The sequence below is a fragment of the Mirounga leonina genome, unplaced genomic scaffold, assembly GCF_011800145.1.
Source record: "Mirounga leonina isolate KUSES-001 unplaced genomic scaffold, KU_Mleo_1.0 Mir_170, whole genome shotgun sequence".
In the NCBI taxonomy this organism is placed as follows: domain Eukaryota; kingdom Metazoa; phylum Chordata; class Mammalia; order Carnivora; family Phocidae; genus Mirounga; species Mirounga leonina.
This window is the reverse complement of record NW_023270433.1, coordinates 22774779-22795337: the sequence shown is the minus strand read 5'-3', so window position 1 is coordinate 22795337 and position 20559 is coordinate 22774779. Positions and strand designations below refer to the sequence as shown.

General features: G+C 44.7%; 1 protein-coding gene across 8 annotated transcripts in view; it reads left to right on the top strand.

The window, feature by feature from the left end:
• Nucleotides 1-1087: 1087 nt before the first annotated feature.
• PALM2AKAP2 (PALM2 and AKAP2 fusion) overlaps nucleotides 1088-20559 on the top strand; it is a 346978-nt gene continuing 327506 nt past the window's right edge. For 5 of the 8 annotated variants that reach the window (XM_035016107.1, XM_035016103.1, XM_035016106.1 and 2 more), the window contains exon 1: nucleotides 1517-1698. In XM_035016107.1, the coding sequence (XP_034871998.1) occupies nucleotides 1654-1698 (45 nt within the window). In that variant the 5' untranslated portion in view covers nucleotides 1517-1653. Of the gene's footprint in view, nucleotides 1183-1516; nucleotides 1699-20559 lie in introns of those variants that run through there. The other 3 variants (XM_035016104.1, XM_035016105.1, XM_035016101.1) reach the window with 2 other exon arrangements.

The following is a 20559-nucleotide window of genomic DNA, read 5'->3' as shown; positions in this document are numbered from 1 at the left end:
GTTCTGGCTATATTGGGGTGGGATGCTGAATCTGGCATTGGCTTGGATTTATGACACAAATACATCCACCTACACCCCTTATGGAAAGGAAGAGAAAACAGTCAGCAAAACTGTTTTGGTGACAACTTCAGTGTTCTGGCAGAGTAGTAATTGATCATCAAGTGACAGGTAAAACCTCTGTGGAAAGTTGAAAAAGCAATTTAGTTGAATTGCAAGAATTTGCCCAGGAAAAGAGGTGATTTGGGGAAATTCGATGTGCATACCTTTTAAAATGCCTTTCAAGTCCTGCGTTTATAGAATCATCAAGGGTCTAAAGAAGTCAGGTTGGGTTTTTGTTTTTATTCAGTGTTTATTACTTCATTTTATGGAGGAAAGTTTCCTTGTGAATGTTTGGAATTCTAGCAGGTCCCTCCTGAATGTTAAGAGGTATTTTGTTTGTATTTAGCATTTATTTCCTTTTTGGACTTGGTCTTATCCATCTCTCACATTCAGCCCAGGGCCGGTCACAAAAGATGCACTTTAGTACTGTTTAAAGGAATAGCTAAAGCATTTAGTGGCCCAATCCTATGTTTCCTTTCAGAGACTGTGTAGAGAAATAAAGACTCTCAAAGAGTTTCAACCCAGAATGTCACAGGATAACGATAAGAACAGTTTGCCCTTTACAAAGCACCTTTATATATTTAATCTCATTAATTACTGACCACACTCCATTTTTCAGATGAGGAAACTGAGGTTCAGAGTGGGTAGGCAAGTTGCTCGCGTTTTCACAGCTGATTCGTCAAGCCCCACCTAGCCGAGCGCCAGAGACTGCAGACTCTCCGCTGTCTTTCTAAGCCACATTTGGCCTCACATAGAGGTAGCCTGTGTTGAGCTATCCCCTGCCCTTGCCCACTTGACCTTTGAGGACACTGCCATCTAAGGCATGTGGGAGAGGCAGCCCTTCCCTACTGGCAGTGTCACCACGTGGAGCCCAAGCATCTGGCCCGCGCTAGAAGGCGGCCTGAACACTCGGTGGCCACAGCCCGCACGTCACAGCACGTGCTTGGGGCCCGCTTTCTGCCAGAGGCCCCTCTGCTGGCTGGCACTGGCGCCACCTTGCCCTGCTCGGACTCCACAGAGAGCGCGCGTCCACCCCGGAGCCAGCCGTGCGCCCTAGCCGCTCGCCGTGCGCCCGCGCCCCAGGTGCCCACCCGCACGCGCGCTCCCCGTCGGCGCCTTAGGGTCCCCACCTCCCCCGCGGCGACAGCCCGGCGTCGCCTGCCCGCCTAGAGCCACGGGGGGCGGTGGCCGCAGGTCCCCCCACACCCCAGGGGCGGAGCGAGGCGGCGAGACGTCAGGGCGGAGGACCTGCGCGGGGCGGGCGCGCCCTCCCGGCGGTTGCCGGTGGCCCGCGTCCCCGACTGGCGCGGCGGCGCTGGGGCGCATCTAGGCGCCCGGGCGGGCTGGGGCCGGAGGCTGAGCCGCGGTGAGCCAGCGGTGCGCGCAGCTCTGCCCGCCACCCGCCCCCCTCCCCCAGCGGATCCCGGCCGCCCCTCGGCTCTCCGCCGGGCTTCTAGCGCAGCCCCCCGGGGTGCCCATCCATTTCCTGGGGTGACTACAGCGTGTGTCTTGTTTTTCTTTCTTTCCCCCCCTCCCTGTGTGCCCTTCTCCAGGATGGCAGAGGCGGAGTTGCACAAGGAAAGGCTGCAAGCCATAGCAGTAAGTCCACTTTCATTTTATTTTCTTGCTCTATTGTCTGGGATGGAAGGGGACCCCGAGTGTTTCGGGGCCATCGACATTCCAGCATGTGTTTGGGGGATAAAAGTCGGTCAAGGCTCAGCTACGCGCTTTTTCTTTTATACGTCTGTGGAAAGAAACCCCCAGGGCGCGCTTTGGGCTGGGGATTTGAATGTGGAAGATTGGCTTAGAAATAAGATGCTGGCTACTGGGCTTTGGGAAAAGACCAGACTCATGGGGGTGGGGGTGGGGCGATTCTTGGAATATCATCACCCAGTGATCGGTCCTACTCTGACTGCATCCACTGGAGAAACGAGAGAACGGCGACCAGAACAGTGGCTGCCACCCTTCCTGCGGAAGCTGTTCGGTCTCCTAAGTGGGAAACCAGCAGTCAGCTCCACCGCCAGCCCCGCGGTCCTGAAACCCGGGGTGTTCATTTTCCCTGTGCTCTTTGATATTGACAAGGACATTGGCACAAGCCTCCATTCTGGAGGGGTCTGGGGACTTCTAACGACTGGGTCCTGGGCATAATATTCCAAGAGAGCATCCTTCTTCGGGGGGTGGACAATCTGAAACCCATTATCAGGATACAAAGGAGCAACCAGTTTTGGCAAAGTTTACATGCACTTTGAGAAAAGTGTACCCTTGTGCATCTTGAGTAAAAAAGAGAACTTTCTGGGACTGTGTAGATTTGAGCAATCTTGCCACAGTGTTGTCAATGATCCACAGATGTGGTATTTTTACTGGAGCCACCACAGCTGGATTATATATTTCCTTTGCAGATGAGGGAATGATTACTGCTGCTATATGAAATAATAACAATTAAAAGAGAAGGTCTGTTCACATATTGGCATAAAAGAAGCTCCAGACGTTCTTCTACCTAAGTACCTTTTTTTTTTTTTTTTTTTTTTTTGGTCCAGGAGTTCTCTGGAAACACATATAAATTTGTCAGAGAAATAGTGTGTAATGTTTTGGAAGCAAAGTATATTAAAGTGTTTTCAAAATCCTTTGGACAGATTCTTCATGAGGAAAATGCATACAGGCCCTTCTTTTTAAAAGAATCATTTGATATGGTTCCCAGGGCACTGAGATCCTCTCTACCAACGTCTTCAAATTGTAAATGTCTTGGAGACTTGACCACTGAAGTGAGAGGGACATTAGTTGGCAGTGTTGAAATGCTACGGGTTTTTTATTTTGCTCGTTGGGCAATCTTTGAACTTGGTCCTTCAGAACTCAGGAAAGCTGGGGGTTTTTTTGTTTGTTTTTTCTCTTTTCCCTGTCCCTCTGTGCATGTGCATTTGGATGGTTAATGAAGTTGTTTATGCTTTCTAAAGCTAGTGGCAAGGCAGTGTGGCCTGTGTGTCATGGACTTGATAAGAATGGAGATATTCAGTCATTGGTGCCATGTAGCTAGTGGGTGTTTTATAGAAACTGAATAATAGGGCTGCTCCAGAAAACCTTCAGTTGCTCCCATAGACTGTGTGAGGGTTTCCAACAGTTGTCATGTTTTCTGCCTTTGCGCGAGCAGCTTTCCTGGATGCCTGAGGAACAGCTGAGCCTTGTGAAAGGACTTGCTCTCTGAACGGGGAGCCAGTAGCTGCTAACACTGGGGCCATCCCTTTCCAAAGGGGTTTGGGTAATCCCAGCAGGGGCCAAGTGGATTTTCAAGAAAGATTAAACCAGTCTTTTAGAATTCTCTTGAGTGTATGATAAGTCTAAACACAAACACTTGTGTCTGTTCAGCTGTGGAATTGAGTTTGTCCTGGACCCAGGAAGGTGTTGATGAGTCTCATGAACATATCCGTCTCCATTAACATACGTGTTGGTTATTTGTTTGGATACACTGAGAGAGAGAGAGAGAGAGAGAGAGAGACTTAAGAAATGAGAGAGATTGGGCGCCTGGGTGGCTCAGTTGGTTAAGCGACTGCCTTCGGCTCAGGTCATGATCCTGGAGTCCCTGGATCGAGTCCCGCATCGGGCTCCCTGCTTGGCAGGGAGTCTGCTTCTCCCTCTGACCCTCCCCCCCTCATGTGCTCTCTCTCATTCTCTCTCTCTCAAATAAATAAATAAAATCTTTAAAAAAAAAAAAGAAAGAAATGAGAGAGATCAGCGGGTCTTGCGACCATATCAGTAAATAGTTCTGTGCTATGCTTTGGCCTAATGCACATTCTCCAAACTTGGCAAACCTTGCCTCTCTCTGCTGCCCTCCTAGAGTTCTCAGGGGACTGTCAGGAGGAAGCCCCCAAGCCTGCCTCCAGAGCCTAGCACTCCTGCAGTAGGTCTGGAAATGTGAAAGAGGAAGAGAACAAGTCCTTACCTCTTCGCCAACTTGGGTTCCTCTCTAAGAGGCGGAGCAGACAGACAAGGACTCTAGTCTGTGGGGTTGTGGGCAGTCTTTAGTCTGGACTGCTGTTCCTTCATCTGTACAATGAGCTCACACATTCTACCCACGGGCTCCTTGTAAGGTTTAGCTCTGATACAGATGAAGTACCTGGCATGTGGTTGTCATTAGATGGTATGGAGGCAGAATCCCCGAGTCCCCGATTCCTGTCCATAGCACTGCCTTGTACCATGAGGCTTAGAGGCAACACCTTTGAAGTACAGAGTCTGAATAGCCTTTTACATTTTGCTCTTTAATTCTGACTAAAGGTCAGGGCTGTGTCCAGCATCAGTTCCTCCAGTTGCTTCAGGTGCAGGTGCAGAGCTGTCACCCGAGGACTCATCCATCCATTCGTTCAGCAGGTACTTAAGTGTGCCTCCTCTGGGAAGGTACTATCAACACCAAAAAGTCAGTGTCCCCATGTTTCAACCATCACAGGGAAGATACTACCTTTTACTTATGACCTGAAAGGACAGATGTCCTGTGACCCATTGGTCACATGGTCATCTGGGATTTTTTTTTTTTACCCCAAGGGAATGAAATACTCAGAAACTGTGGTACTTTAATTGAATCTTCCAGTTGAATCCAGAGCCTTATCAATGAGAAAAGATGGATCTCATCCTACCTCTTGCCAAAAGAAGAGCAAGTGCGTCTTTGACAACTTTCTCTACTCCCAGGCTCTCCTTCCACCTGTAAGGACACCCCCAAAGTGGTAATTTCAGGAGACAGCAAAATGTTTCTGTAGCAGAATGAATGTGAATAATAATTCCAAGGAATAATACTACAATTGCCATTTATTGAACATTATCTATTCAGCAAGGCACTGTGTGATCTGCTTTTTTTTTTTTTTACCCTTAAGTTTTTAATAATCGAAAGGAGAAACACACATGAACCATTCCGTACAGTGCCAGGAGTACTTATGCAAATGAGCACTCCCGTGGAGCAGGTAAACTAACCTCAAGGAGCTGTGGAACATTCCCCAGAGAGGAGGTACTGGAGCAAGTCCTGAAGCCTGGGTAAAATCACATGTTACATAATAACCTTCCTAATTAGCAGAAGGCATTTATTTGTTTATCGTTAGTTCTATTATTATTTATTTGGAACAGTTAATATGAGAAAGGAAAAGCCAAAGGCATGAAGAAGTTCAGTCAGTAGCTAAAGGCACAAACTCGGTAATAAGACGAAAGTGCATTTTAACACACATTATGTCATTTAATACTAATAAATGTCATTTGATACTAATAAACTGATGAGGCAGGAACTACTATATTATCCACATTTTATAGATAAAGAGCCCAGCATTAACAGATGGTGTCAGGGCCAGAATTTGAACCCATGCTTCAGGGCACTGGAGCCCCTATATTGACTACTGCCCCGAATTGCTACTCCCAAGATGGTGGCAATCTTCCGCTTTTCCTCTGAGCACACTGTGCAGGTGGTTCCAACAGCCTCAGTGGGAGCCAACAAGGGAGAAGCAGGCTGATTCAGTAGCACTGGGAAAGGCCAAACCAGGAGGCCCACGTTGTTTTGAGAGTCTTCCAAGCTGGGTTTCAGTGCACAGAAATGTCTGATGTACTTTCTAACTGAATGAGTAACACTCCCATGGGAAAGGAGCTATGGTGTCTCAATGGAAATCAGCTTTGGGAGAGGATGTTGTTATGTCTGCACGTCCGAGAGGAAGAAGGTCTTCCTTGGGCATGTGGGAAGATAAGTACATGTTGCAGAGGTCAGCGTGCGTCAAAGCCCACAGAGCCATGTGGACAAGGCCTCGGCCTCCACCAGGGACCAGCATGAGCATGTTCACAAATATGGAAGGTCAACCCAACCTACACATGCTTTCTAGAGAATTTTGTCATTTAATAAGAACCCACTCTGTGGACTAATAAAAATGATCTTTTGTATCTGTACGCCGGCTTACAACATACAGACACCTGCGTAGGTTACCTTAATTCTGAGCTGTGTGGGGCAGGCCTCAGTATCTTCACTTCACAGTTGAGGATACAGAGATATCCAAGCTCACAAAGTGAGCTGTGGATGAGTTGTATTAAGTCCAGTCTCTCCTGACTCCCGATTCCTTGTATTAGTGGCACATCTAGTTTGGAGGGGGTACCCTGATAAGACTGGGGGCTGCCACAAGGATCCTCCTGAGCTAGAGTCCTAGGGTCAGAAGGAGAGGGATGAGCTTGTGGTTATGTGGGCCTGGATGTGCCTCCATGAAATCTGCCCCTTTGGGGATCTCACTTAGGCCTCCGCTCTGTCTTGAAACTCTCCCACAGTTTAGTGGGTCTGTGGCTCCGACCTGATCCCATTCTATGTCCCAAGAAGGCCTGGATGTTAGGTGGGTGGCTTAGGCTGGCTCAGCGTGCACTTGCAAAGAAACACTTTTGGCATTTCCTTGGATTCATGTCTCACTGCCTCTTCTTGCCTTGAGATGATAGGGCCTTGAATATCACCAGGGTTAGAATATGGGACCAGGCGCTGGGGTGCCAATCAGCCTGCATTTGATCCAGGCCACTTAGGTTGGTCTGCATAGCCTGGGCAAAAGTCCTGGCTGCAATTTCCACGTGATCCAGCCCAGTCCAGCTTCCCAAGTCAGGGACCCCTCAGAGGATTTAGAGATCCAAACCCCAAACCCTACAGTAAAACAAAAACAAAAACAAAAAAACCCGATTCTTGAAGGGACCATCCCCGTACATGTCCCTTGTGAACTTGTGTCATTGGCAGGTAGCTGGCAAAGGAAAGAAGAATTGAAGATCCTGGCCACTCGTTGCTATCGTCCTCCATCTCAGAGATGTGGGTGATACCCTGCTTCTAAAATTTCCTGTTAAGACCTAAATGATGGTTTGCTCAGGATATTGGTGCTGAGGAAGATTTCACCCCAGCTGAGTCTGCAGGGCCACCCAGGAGATAGGAGCCACCGTGGGCTCGTTTAGGGTCATTGCCAGGTCTGAGAGTGCCCGGGCAGGCCTCACACAAACCCGTGCAAGGGTCATACACCTCTCTGGCCACTTATTTGGACCTCTGAGTATTTCAGGCTTTAGCCTCTCAGGACAAAGAGCAGCTGCCCTGGCAAGGGCCCTGAGAAAGAATAGCAGTCATCATTAAAAAGTCATCATAAAAAAAGCCAAGCAGGGGGGCTTGTGGGTTATGATTTGTCAATATTTAAGGGAAATCAGGGCTCAGTACTGGTGCTTCTGTATTTCTTCTGGGCTGCCCAACACTTTTGGGACCCCTGCTGTTGGTCCTTTGAACTACCCGCATTCATCACTGATCCCTTTTGGGAATGTTGTTCAACTCGCTTGACAATAATCATCATGTGGTGTGACATTGATGGAGACAGCAAATGGGCACTGCTGCAGGGAGACAGTGGTCCCCTGGGCTGGTGTGCCTCACACGGCCTGGCGAGTTAGAAGCAAGGCTTCTGGGGTCCGAAAGCCTTGGCTCAAGTCCTGACTTTTCTTTTAGTATCTGTATGACCTCACTGTCCCTCGTTTTCCTTATCAGTAAGATGGGGATAATGATAATACCTATCTCATGGAATTGTTGTGAAGGTTATTTGAGAAACTTCATGGGACATGCTCAGAGCAAGGACTCAGAAAGCATTCAGCCAAAGTTCTCTAATTATAAGTGAATCAAGGAATCATAACTCATGGATCTTTAAACAGAAAATGGACACAAAGAAGGGAAAATGGAATTCTATTAACTTCAACATTTTTGCCAAGCTTGGAAATTTCAGATGAACATAGTAGCTACATGAGCATTTCTAGTAATAGATACTAATAATAACAGGGAAAAGCATTGTTTATAGTGGATAGGAGTTGCATATTTAAAGGCTCCAGGGGCCAACGTGTAACATCGAGGCTGAGGGGGCAGCAGTGAGGACCTGGAGAGCAGATGCCACTTCTCAGTTAGGATCCAGTGAATTTATACCGTGTGAGGATGTGAGTTCTATGTTGTCACATCCACTCATCTTCTAGAGAAGTAAGAAATCTGCTTTTTGAAAATGTGAGATCTCCCATTTAAGAAAGAACTAATTTCAAAACTTTAAAAAAAATTTCTGGACACAACAAAATTCCTTTGGGTCAACAGGTCAACCTTTTGTGACCTCCAGATGTAGGTAGAGCTTTGAACTTTACGATGTGCTTTTCTTATGCATGGACTTATTTGGGTTTCGTGAGGATACTGTGAAGTAGTACGTCCAGCACCCTGTAGGTGTTTCATAATGTTAGAAAATCAGGGTGTATTTTCACCAGGGCTTTGTGAGTTTGGTGCCCAAATGTTTGGATTGTTGGAAGAACAGTGTGCATTTGCTGTATCTTTTTATATTAAGTGAGCTTTTGGTAATCACTAACATTTTTGTAACCCAGAATATTCACACCTTGGTGGGTGATTGCTCTCTCAAAATTAACAGAAAAATTTTAGACAGTCAGTACCTTGAGGTGGGGAATTCCTGTTCTAGAAGAATTTTTAGGAACAAGGTATACAGATCTGAGCCTCTCACATAAATCACCCAGGGTGTTTATATGATATCAGTTTATTACCAGCCTCACATAATAAACAGTGTAGGGAGACCCAGCAGGGCTTAGGACTTTGGGTAATAGTGGCAACTGCCATTGGGCACAGACATTTTGCCAGGCAAGGTGTAGAATGGTGATTCTCAAACTTTAATGCATTAGGATCACCCGAGAGCTCCTTAAAACACAGGTTGCTGGCCCCCACTCGCAGGGTGTTTAAATCCCTAGGTCCGGGGTGGGTCTGAGAACTTGGATTTCTAATAAGTTCCCGGGATATGCTGTCCCCAGCTGCAGCTGCTGTTCTGGGGAACACAAGTGGAGAACCCTGGCAAAGGGATAGAAGATTAATGGGAAAGGATGATGGCGGCCTGGGTCTTCATCAGTGCCACGTGCCCATTGTGACATGTCCAGGGGTTTGTGTGGTGTGGATATCTTCAAGAGGCAAAGGGGAATAAAAGACCAAATTCAGTCTCAGTCAGTGGGAGCCTAAACAAAGCTCAGTTTGAAAGTGATGCAGTGTGTTCCTCTCACATCAAGAGGCTGATCAAGAAGAGGTCTCTGTTTGGGTAGTTGTTTTAACTGATTTAAATATAATGAAATTTCTGTCTCTTGGTCACTTGAAGACACCTGTTTGAAGGGTATGCATGGGACTGGCTGATTAAAACTATAGGCCACAAAATTCACGTAGGGGACACCTCAGTGAGACAAGAAGTCATGCAGTGGCGTAGATACCCAGCTGTACAGTAGGATGCCTTTGAGAGGCGCATGGTACCTATTACAGCGCTGTAGATGGAGAGGTCCCATAGCCTAGCAGGCGATCAACCCCTCCAACCCCCATGCCGGATTTGTGATACATCTGCTTCTCACGTGGCAACTCTAGTAGGATCCGGGATGAGCCGCAACTGAGACTCATTTACTCGATGGTGGTTAATGATCCTTCTAAGCCAGTCTGTGTGCACACGGGCATAGCTTGTCACTGGCATATCAAAGAGAAGTTTATTCTCGCAAAGATGTCGTACAAGCTTCCATCACCCTGACTTATAGCATCCATTGTCTGAACCAACCCTTCACGTGCAGAAGGATTCAGGCTCACCCAGACTCTTCTCTGTCCTAAAACACAATGCACAGAGGCCGCACTGTACAGGACGAGGCCCAAGAGAACACGGACGGATTGTGGGTGATGGCTGCCCAGTGAGGGATACTTTGCAGTGGAATGTTCGCACATGAGTGCTGTGGGTTTGGGAGAATACTGCACAGCTGAGACCTATTTCTGACAGGAAATGCCAGCAGAAGCTGAGGTTTGTGTGGGGTTGTATGTGCTGGAGCTACATTTGCCCTTGGTGAATTCTTATGTCAGTGTTTTCCCTTCGTTTCTTGTTGGCTTAAAATCTTCAAAAGGAGATTACTAGGTTCATGAGAGAGGGAGAAAGACAGACAGAGACAACCTATAGCCTATTTTACATAATGCTTGAACGGATATAAAAAATGCTTTGCGGTTAGTCTTTGACCCTAGCTTCTGTTGCATCACATGAGCTTAGCCAGAAGATGGGAATAGCGAACCTGGTACCTTTCCCTTGCATAAGATGGAAGGGGAAAGAAGAGCCATATGCATTCCCAAGAGAAAAGCCCTACTTGTAGATGAAAAGGCTGTGGGTCAGACCTCAGGACGCATCTTCCCGCCCATCATGCCCCGCCCCGCAGCTGAGTTCATTACCCTGCGGGATACTAGGCTCTTGACAGTCTGTGCCCTATGAAATGTCTTCAGGGCAGTTGTAAAACCTGCCCCTACTTTTTTGCTGAATTATACTGGTTTACTTACTATTCTAGGTGGGTGGGATTTCCCCCTCTCTTCTAAATTATAACCAGTCATCTGAGTATTCACTTTATTTTTAAATTCAGAGCTGAAACTTAAAACTTTGAGGGTTATAAAAAAATGTTATTCTTAAGAGAAAAACATATGCTTGAAAACTTAACCCCTTTGGTAGTAAGCAGGGGATCTTCTTTATCTGAGTTTGAGCAAAAATGGTGACAATTTTGAGGCCAGTGAATAGCACACAGGGCTCCAGGATTTGGGCAGCTCTGAGAGTATGCGTGTCCCATCTGTGATGTGAGAGAGAAGCTGGGATCTAGGAGATGGGCCTCTTGGCCGGGAGGCATAGAGCCTTCTCTGGGGCTTCTGGTTGGTCTCAAACACTTGAGTTTCTATGGCCTGATTTGCCAACTTGGGCTGATAATACCTGCCGCTTCTAATGGGGTGGGAAGTGCTACAAAAGTTTCCTTGTTCCAGTGGGACTGTGAGGCATGTATGACCTGAAAAGCCGAAAAGAGTAGAGCAGTTCCTCAAGAAATTAAAAATAGACCTGCCAGGTGGTCCAGCAATCTAATTCTAGCTCTTGGGTGTAGATCCAGAGGAAATAAAATCACTACTTTGAGGAGATAGCTGCACCTCTATATTCATTGCAGCATTATCTACAATAGCCAAGACATGGAAAAACCTAAGTGTCCGTTGTCAGATGAATGGATAAAGAAAATATGGTATATATTATAATGGCGTATTATTCAGCCTTAAAAAAGGAAGTTCTGCCGTTAGTGACAGCATGGATGGACCATAAAGGCATTATGCTACATGAAATAAACCAGATGCAGAAAGACAGATACTGTGTGATCTCACTTATACTTGAAATCTAAAAAAAAAAAAAAAAAGTCACACTTATAGTAATACAGAGTGGAATGGCTTTTATTTGGGGTTGGGAGGTGGGGGCAAAGGGAGGATATTAATCAAGAGTACAACTTTAAGTTAGAAGATGAGTAAGTTCAGAAGACCTAATGTATAACATGATGACTAAGGTTCATGATAATGTGTTATATACTGGAAATTTGCTAAGAGAGTAGATCTCATGTGTTATCATCACACATACACACACACACACAAATGGCAACTATGTGAGGTGATGGATATATTAATTACGTTGATCGTGATAATCATTTCACAGTATATATGTATATCAAAACATTATGCACACTGTAAATATATATAATTCTTACTTGTCAATCATACTTCAATAAAGCTGGAAAAAAAGATCAGTTAAAAAAAATCTGAAAAGCTTGAAGCTAACATGAGTGACCCTGGAAGGAAACACTGCTTATCCAGGCTAACAAAAATACCCTGTGGGATAGTGATGAGCCTCTGAGGGCCCCATTTTTCTTTACCAGATGCTATACAGGCAGCCTTGTTCATGAATAGTAAAGTCTGAGCATATGTGTTCAACACGTAGTGCTATTCATCAAATAAAACTCGCAATGGAAGCTGAAGGATATATATTTTTTAAGATTTTTTAATTAATTTATTTGACAGAGAGAGACACAGCGAGAGAGGGAACACAAGCAGGGGGAGCGGGAGAGGGAGAAATAGGCTTCCCGCTGAGCAGGGAGCCCGACGCGGGGCTCGATCCCAGGACCCTGCAATCATGACCTGAGCTGAAGACAGACGCTTAACGACTGAGCCACCCAGGCGCCCTGGATGCTGAATGATATTTAACAGTTGGTGGGATATGTCTGGTGAGGATGAGTCAAAAGGCAGAGCAGGGCCTGGAGGCTAGGATATACTCTCTAATGCCACCAACTACTAGAAATTAGACTCTAGTAGCCTGATCACCTCCATCCTTATTCACCTTGCAGTGAGAGTGATAGATACCTGATCAGTATTGGATCTGAGAGGGGAGAAGGAAGAAAAGTACTCACTCTGACCAACACAGAAAAGAGGAGGAGAAGGGGAAAGTAATTTCAATTGCTCAGCTACCCCCCCCCCCCCACCTTCCACCATCATCTCTGTCTGGACATGTCCGCTCCTACTGCCTCTGGGTGATTCCAGCTCTCTGTCTGCCCTAAGTCTGGGTCCACAGAGAAAAGCTGGAAGTAGACTGCCTTAGCAGAGGAGGGGCAGGTGTGGAACACCTCCCCTGTAGGGAGACAGGGCACCCCAGGGCTCTAAAAACAAGTAAACTGGGTGGCTCAGGTGTTGGGCGTCTGCCTTCGGCTCAGGTCATGATCCCAGGGTCCTGGGATTGAACCCCGCATCGGGCTCCCTGCTCTGGGAAGCCTGCTTCTCCCTCTCCCACTCTGCCTGCTTGTGTTCCCTCTCTCTCTGTGTCTCTCTCTGTCAAATAAATAAAATCTTTTTTTTTTTAAAGATTTTATTTATTTATTTGAGACAGAGAGAATGCGAAAGAGAGCACATGAGAGGGGGGAGGGTCAGCGGGAGAAGCAGCCTCCCTGCCGAGCAGGGAGCCCGATGCGGGACTCGATCCAGGGACTCCAGGATCATGACCTGAGCCGAAGGCAGTCGCTTAACCAACTGAGCCACCCAGGCGCCCAAATAAATAAAATCTTAAAAAAAAAAAAAAAAAGTAAACTATGGCAACTTCATCCCATTGCTTTTTTTAGGGGAAGGGAGGAGGGGTCTCCCAGTTCCTGAGAGCTTCCCATGTGCCAGACACCCGGCTGCATGCGTGGTGTTAAAAACCCAGATGTGTATGGATTGCCAGGTTGACACAATGGCTGAGCTCTTGAGATTGTGGTGACCCAGAGAGGGTGGGCTCCTCAGGGGTAGACAGCACACAACCCTAGTTGACTGGTACTTTGTGGGAGCACATGCCCAGGATCTTCTGCTTTTTTAAAAGAACCTGGAAATCCAGCTTTTGAAGGAAGTCTGTTGATGTTTAAATGTTCACAACGATTTAAACACTGTGTGGGCCAAACCAAACATAATGAGATTTTAACACAGTGTGGGCTGGATTCATTTCCCATCCCAATCGCCCCCCCCGCCCCCCCCCCACCCCCCCAGGCCACCAGCTTTCTACTTCTGCCTTTCACAGCATATTTTATTTAATTGCCAGGAGTATGAGGAGGTGACAGGGTGGTAGTGTTACAGCTTAAAGCTAAGTGAGATGCAGATATGTTTAGGCATGTTGGGCAGATTGGTGGGTGGGCCTGTCAGAAACCCTCCAAGGGCCCTCGGGGATGGGGACCCTGTAAGAGAACCTTAGTCTCGGGTTAGAGTCAGGACTGCTATCTAAACCAGTTCCTTATGCAGCTTGCTGGATGAACTCGTGAATTCTCTGTAAGACATAACAACTGAAAGCGCTCTTTAAAAGAAAATTAACAGAGCACATGTGACCTTTTTGATGTATACTTCTCTGAATTTTTTTGAGGGGGGAGGGGCAGAGGGAGAGGAGAGACTCTTAAGCAGACTCCACAACCAGCACGGAGTCTGACCTCATGACCCTGAGATCCTGTCCTGAGCGGAAATCAAAAGTCAGATGTTTAACTGACTGAGCCACCCAGGCGCCCTTACTTCTCTGAATTTTAACACGTGCAGATTTGTGTAACCACCGACATAATCAGGATGCAGACAGTTCTGTCAGCCTCCAGTATTCCCAGAAGCACTGGTTTTAAGCTCCTCCAAACACTGGCATGTAAGTTGTTCTGCCTGCCCCCCACCTTGCACCCTGACTTTAACCAGAACAGGAAACTGGGGTTCCCAATTTCTGGTGGGTAACTCTTTCATAACAAGTACCCCTCCTAGACCTATAAATTCTCATTTTGCTCCAATAATTACCTTCTGCTCCAGGCTGGCCCCTTTCTTCCCTAACCCCTATGAGTGTTACCACATTTAGCAACTAAAAATATAGGATGCCCAGTTATTGCATGGGACACACTTTCATACCAAAAAATTACGTGTTTATCTGAAATTCAGATTTAACTGGGCATCCTGTATTTTATCTGATGAGCCCATCACCTTCACATACATGTTGCATTCACCACCGATTTCAGAACCCGCTTCTTCTAGGGCTATGTTTCACTCATCTGTTTTAAGTGTGAAGATACTCCTTGGTTTTATTTATTTATTTTTTTTTAAAATTTTATTTATTTATTTGACAGAGAGACACAGCGAGAGGGGGAACACAAGCAGGGGGAGTGGGAGAGGGAGAAGCAGACTCCTGGCTGAGCAGGGAGCCCGATGCGGGGCTCGATCCCAGGACCCTGGGATCATGACCCGAGCTGAAGGCAGACGCTTAACGACTGACCCAGGCGCCCCTACTCCTTGGTTTTAAATAGTAACGTGTTTTTATAGGGAGATAGGGCACGTATTGGAAGGATAAGGGTGATTCATCAATACATTAACGTGTTTCCAAGAAATCCACCTGACCTATCTCTTCTGGTGAATAAGAAATGGCCTAATGTGTGTTGGAAGGAGAACAACTGAATTTCAGAAATTGGTACATTTCCCAGCCCCCCTTAACCCCCCCTCCCTCAGCCCAACCTTTGAATAATATCAAACTGCAGAGTCTAAACAAGGAGATCGCTCACACTGAGTGAGTTTAAAAATACCACTGGAATGCTAGCCGTCAGCAAGCCATATATCTTATACTGCATTGAGCAAGGTGGGGCCTTGTGGTGGGTTGCGAATGACTCACGCAGTGGCCACAACCAGATGATTCCCAGCCTGGGTTCTTTGGTCGAGAGTGCTGTGATGGTTGATTTATTTGTCTTGTTTGTTTGTTTGTTTATCAACTTTACTAGTGTGATTTTAGAATCACAGTGAGACAAGAAGGAAAATCAATGTTATATGGCAGCCAAAGAGTTAAGAACGAATGGAAATTCCAATTTTCTGTCTAGGCCAAGGGTCAGCAAACAATAGCCCACAGGCCAAATGTGGCCTGCAGCCTGTGTTTGTAAGGCCTGTGAGCCGTAGGTGGCTGTTACATTTATAAAAGAAGGGAAAACGATCTTTTAAGGAATATTTCATGACATGTGAAAATTATGTCAAGTTCAGATTTCAACGTGTGCACATAAAGTTTATCAGAACATGGCCATTCCCATTCACTTTGTGTGTTGTCTAGGGCTAACTTCATGCTATTAACAGCACAGTTGAGTAGTCCCAGCAGAGACCATGTGGCCTGCAAAGCCTGCAATATTTATTATCTGACCCTTTCCAGAAAAATTTCTCTGTCTTCTGCTCCAGATAACATATCTTCTATGGTCGTGTCTTGCCATTAAGGATCTGGGTATCTTTTACCTTAAAGAAGTAACTGTTGCCTTGTTGCTGGTGGTCCAGAACAATAAAGCATCTCAGACACGCTTGTACTGTTTTCTGGGCTGCCATGATGACAGGCTTATACTCACTGAAGAGCTCACATGCGAGTTTTGTGACTAGAATTTTCTTATATCCTTGCTATCTAAGCCAACTGCATATTGTTTCCTTTTGAAAGCCGGAAACCCTGATCTCTTAGAGGTAATGGTTTGGCCCATCTAAAAATAAATCATTACATTTAAAACAATTTTTTTTTTTTTCTAGTGACAGGGACTGAGAAGATAGAGGAAAACCACTGGTGATTCTCCAGGTCATTTTTCTTTTTCCTCAGAAATTGCCAGAATCCTCCTTCTGCTCTCTCTGAGGATTTTGAGGGTGCAGTGTCAGAGTGGGAGTCAGAGAACACATCTACCACATTCCCTGAGTCCAAGCAGGAAGCCAGTGAACCGTGGCTTCTGACCAGCTGCCCTGTCATTGGTTAGCACTTCATGGAGGGTTAGTTACCTCCTGGAACCCAGAGGGTCACTGCCTTCAATGCAAATGAAGTGACCGTCAGTTAAAGCTGATGGTGGCCTACGGTAGCAGATCCTCACTGGCCTCTCTGAATCAAGTGTTTCCTTTCTGCTCTCTTGGCTTTCTTGTTCAGAAGGCCCAGCCGCGCCCATGAAAGCTGGTGGGTGCACCCCAGCCCTGCACTCTCCTGTGGCCTCTGACAGCCGGTGGGAACATGCACTCCACACAAGGGATGCTCTGTGATCACCTGCCTCTGGTGGCCAGGGGGCCTTACATTCCTAGTTCCACAGAACTGTAACAATTAGAGAGACAGTTCTTAACAGGCCAACATCCCCAGGGCACAACACAGACAGCAGATTGAAACATACCCCCAGTCTTGTGGTGAAAAAGCCCATTTACTTGTCTGGAGCTTCAGCCTGAGGGGCAGACTTCGGGTTTGCCACACATGGAGAAGCTACAGAAGGACCCTCAGAGAGCGTAGGCTGGGGGATGCCATCTTTGTGCTCTCCCTTGACCTCACTGCAGCTCACTGGTACTTCTCAGAAAGGAGCTTACACACTAGTCTGAAGCCCTGGTTTTTGCAACTGTCATCCAGGGGACACCTCTAGATTACCTGGTCTGGAGGCCAGGAGGGTTTACAATTGGGGTCCCATGGGGCTGTATATATTTACATGCTTTATTTTTTTCTGTTTTTATTTTTAAAGATTTTTTTTTTTAATTTGGTTATTTGAGAGAGAGGGAGAGAGAGGGGCAGAGGGAGAGGGAGAAGTAGACTCCCTGCTGAGCGGGGAGCCCAATACGACACAGGGCTCAATCCCAGGACCCTGGGATCATGATCTGAGCCTAAGGCAGACCCTTAACTGACTGAGCCACCCAGTTGCCCCTATTTGCATACTTTAAAAGCTGCTGCCTGAGGATCTGGCTTTCAATCAGCCTGAAACTAGGTGCTGACTGAGATCCCTCCTTTTGGAACACTGACAGGTCTTGACACACCGTTAACAACTAGGACTTATCAAGAATAAATCAGGCTGCTTAGACAGTCACAATTCAACAATATATTACAAGGATCATACACCATCATCAAGTGGGATTTATTCCAGGGATACTAGGATGGTTCAACATCCATAAATCAATCAACTTGATATACCTCATTAATAAAATGAAGGATAAAAATTATAAGATCATCTCATTAGATGTTAAAAAAGCATGTGACAAAATTCAACATCCATTTATGATAAAGATTCTCAACAAAGTGGGTGTAGAGGGAATGTACCTCAACATAATAAAAGGCCACATATGACAAGCCCACAGCTAACATCATACTCAATGATGAAAAGCTGATAATGTTCACTCTAAAATCAGGAGCAAGACAAGGATGCCCACTCTTGCCATTTTTATTCAACATAGTATTAGATGTTTTACCCAGAGCAATTAGGCAAGAAAAAGAAATAAAAGGCATCCAAATTGGAAAGGAAGAAGTAAAACAGTCATTATTTGTGGATGACATGGTTTTATATATAGAAAACCTAAAGGCTTCACCAAAAAACTGTTAGAACTAATAAAAGAATTCAGTAATGTTACAGGGAACAAAATCAATGTACGAAAATCTGTTGGATTTCTATATACTAACAATGAACTATCAGAAAGAGAAATTTAGAAAACAATACCATTTGCAATTGCATCAAAAAGAATAAAATACCTAGAAATAAAATTTAACCAAGGAAGTGGAAGACCTTTATACTGAAAACTCTAAGACATTGATAAAAGAAATAGAAGAAGACACAAATAAATAGAAATTTCATGCCAATGGATTGGAAGAATTAATATTGTTAAAATGTCCATATTACCCAAAGCAATCTATAGACCCAGTGCGATCCCTATCAAAATCCCAATGCCATTTTTTATAGAACTCAAACAAACAATCATAAAATTTGTATGGAACCACAAAAGATGCAGAATAGCCAAAGCAATCTTGAGAAAGAGGAAGAAGGCTGGAAGCATCATACACCCTCATTTCAAATTATAGTACAAAGCCATTGTACTCAAAACAGTATGGTATTGGCATAAAAACAGACATGTAGCTCAATGGAGCACAATAGAGAGCCAAGAAGCAAACCCATGCATATATGGTCAATTATGACAAAGGAGGCAAAAATATACAATGGGGAAAGGACAGTCTCCTTTTTTTTTCTTGAAGAATAAAATCGATAGGTTTTATTTTACTCTAATATATAGACCCCCAGCCCTCAACAGTGAGAAAATACACTTTATTTTCAAAAACATGTGAACATAGCCACAAAATTTGAACATGTATCATATAATAAAGAAACCTCAACTGATTTTAATCTGTTGGTATTATCAAGACCAGTGAAAATGATAGAATTTATTTATTTTTTTAAAGTAAGACTATTTTCTTTCTTTCTTTCTTTTTTTTTTTTATTATAAGTAATACATGAGAGACTCTGGATTCTGGGAAACAAACTGAGGGTTACAGAAGGGAGGGGGGTTGGGGGATGGGGTAACCAGGTGATGGGTAATAAGGAGGGCATATGCTGTGATGAGCACTGGGTGTTATATGCAACTAATGAATCATTGAATACTACATCAAAAACTTATGTACTATATAATGGCTAACTGGACATAATAAAAAAAAAAGTAATACATGGAAGTAAGGGCAAAAATGAACTGTCGGGACTTTATCAAGATAAAAAGCTTTTGCACAGCAAAGGAAACAGTGAACAAAACCAAAAGACAACCGACAGAATGGGAGAAGGTATTTGCAAATGACATATCAGATAAAGGGCTAATCCAAAATCTATAAAGAACTTATCAAACTCAACACCCAAAGAACAAATAATCCAATCAAGAAATGGGCAGAAGAACAGATATTTTCCAAAGAAGACATCCAAATGGCCAACAGACACATGAAAACATGCTCAACATCACTCGGCATCAGGGAAATACAAATCAAAACTTTAATGAGACACCACCTCACACCAGTCAGAATGACTAAAACTAACAAGTCAGGAAATGACAGATGTTGGCGAGGATGCGGAGAAAGGGGAACCCTTCTACACTGTTGGTGGGAATGCAAGCTGGTGCAGCCACTCTGGAAAACAGTATGGAGGTTCCTCAAAAAGTTGAAAACAGAGCTACCCTATGACCCAGCAATTACACTACTGGGTATTTACCTCAAAGATACAAATGTAGTAATCTGAAGGGGCACATGCACCCCAATGTTTATAGCAGCAATGTCCACAATAGCCAAACTATAGAAAGAGCCAAGATGTCCATCAACAGATGAATGGATAAAGATGTGGTATAGATATATACAATGGAATACTATGCAGCCATCAGAAAATGAAATCTTGCCATTTGCAACGATGTGGATAGAACTAGAGGGTATCATGATAAGTGAAATAAGTCAATCAGAGAAAGATAAGTATCATATGATCTCACTGATATGAGGATTTGAGAAACAAGACAGAGGATCATAGGGGAAGGGAGGGAAAAATGAAACAAGATGAAACCAGAGAGGGAGACAAACCATAAGAGACTCTTAATTTCAGGAAACAAATTGAGGGTTGCTGGAGTGGAGGGGGGTGGGAGGGATGGGGTGGCTGGGTGATGGACACTGGAAAGGGGATGTGCTATGGTGAGTGCTGTGAATTGTGTAAGATTGATGAATCACAGACCTGTACCCCTGATAGAAATAATACATTATATGTTAATAAATAAATAAATAAATAAATAAATAAATAAATAAATAAATAAAAGGGTAAAAAAAAGTAATAACATGAATACAGCCTCACTTTAAGACATTAAGTCATTCAAACAACAGAAAAACAGCCTCACTTCTTTTTCCCCACTAGAAAATGCTATTTTAAAAAAATGATTTTTAATTTAAATTTTAGGTAGTTAACATACAGTGCAATATTGGTTTCTGGAGTAGAATTAAGTGATTCATCACTTACATGTGATATTCAGTGCTCATCAAAACAAGTGCCCTCCTTACTACCCATCCCCCATCTAGCCCATTCCCCACCCACCTCCCTACAGCAACCCTCAGTTTTTTTCTCTCTCATTATGAGTCTGTTATGGCTTGTTTCCCTCTCTCCCTTTTTTCTTTTCCCTCTCTTCCGCTATGATCCTCTGTTTTGTTTCTTAAATTCCACATATGAGTGAGATCATATGATAATTGTCATTCTCTGATTGACTTACTTCACTTAGCCTAATACCCTCTAGTTCCATCCATATCATTGCAAATGGCAAAATTTCATTCTTTTTGATGGCTGAGTAATATTCCATTATATATATGTGTGTGTGTGTATATACAATACACA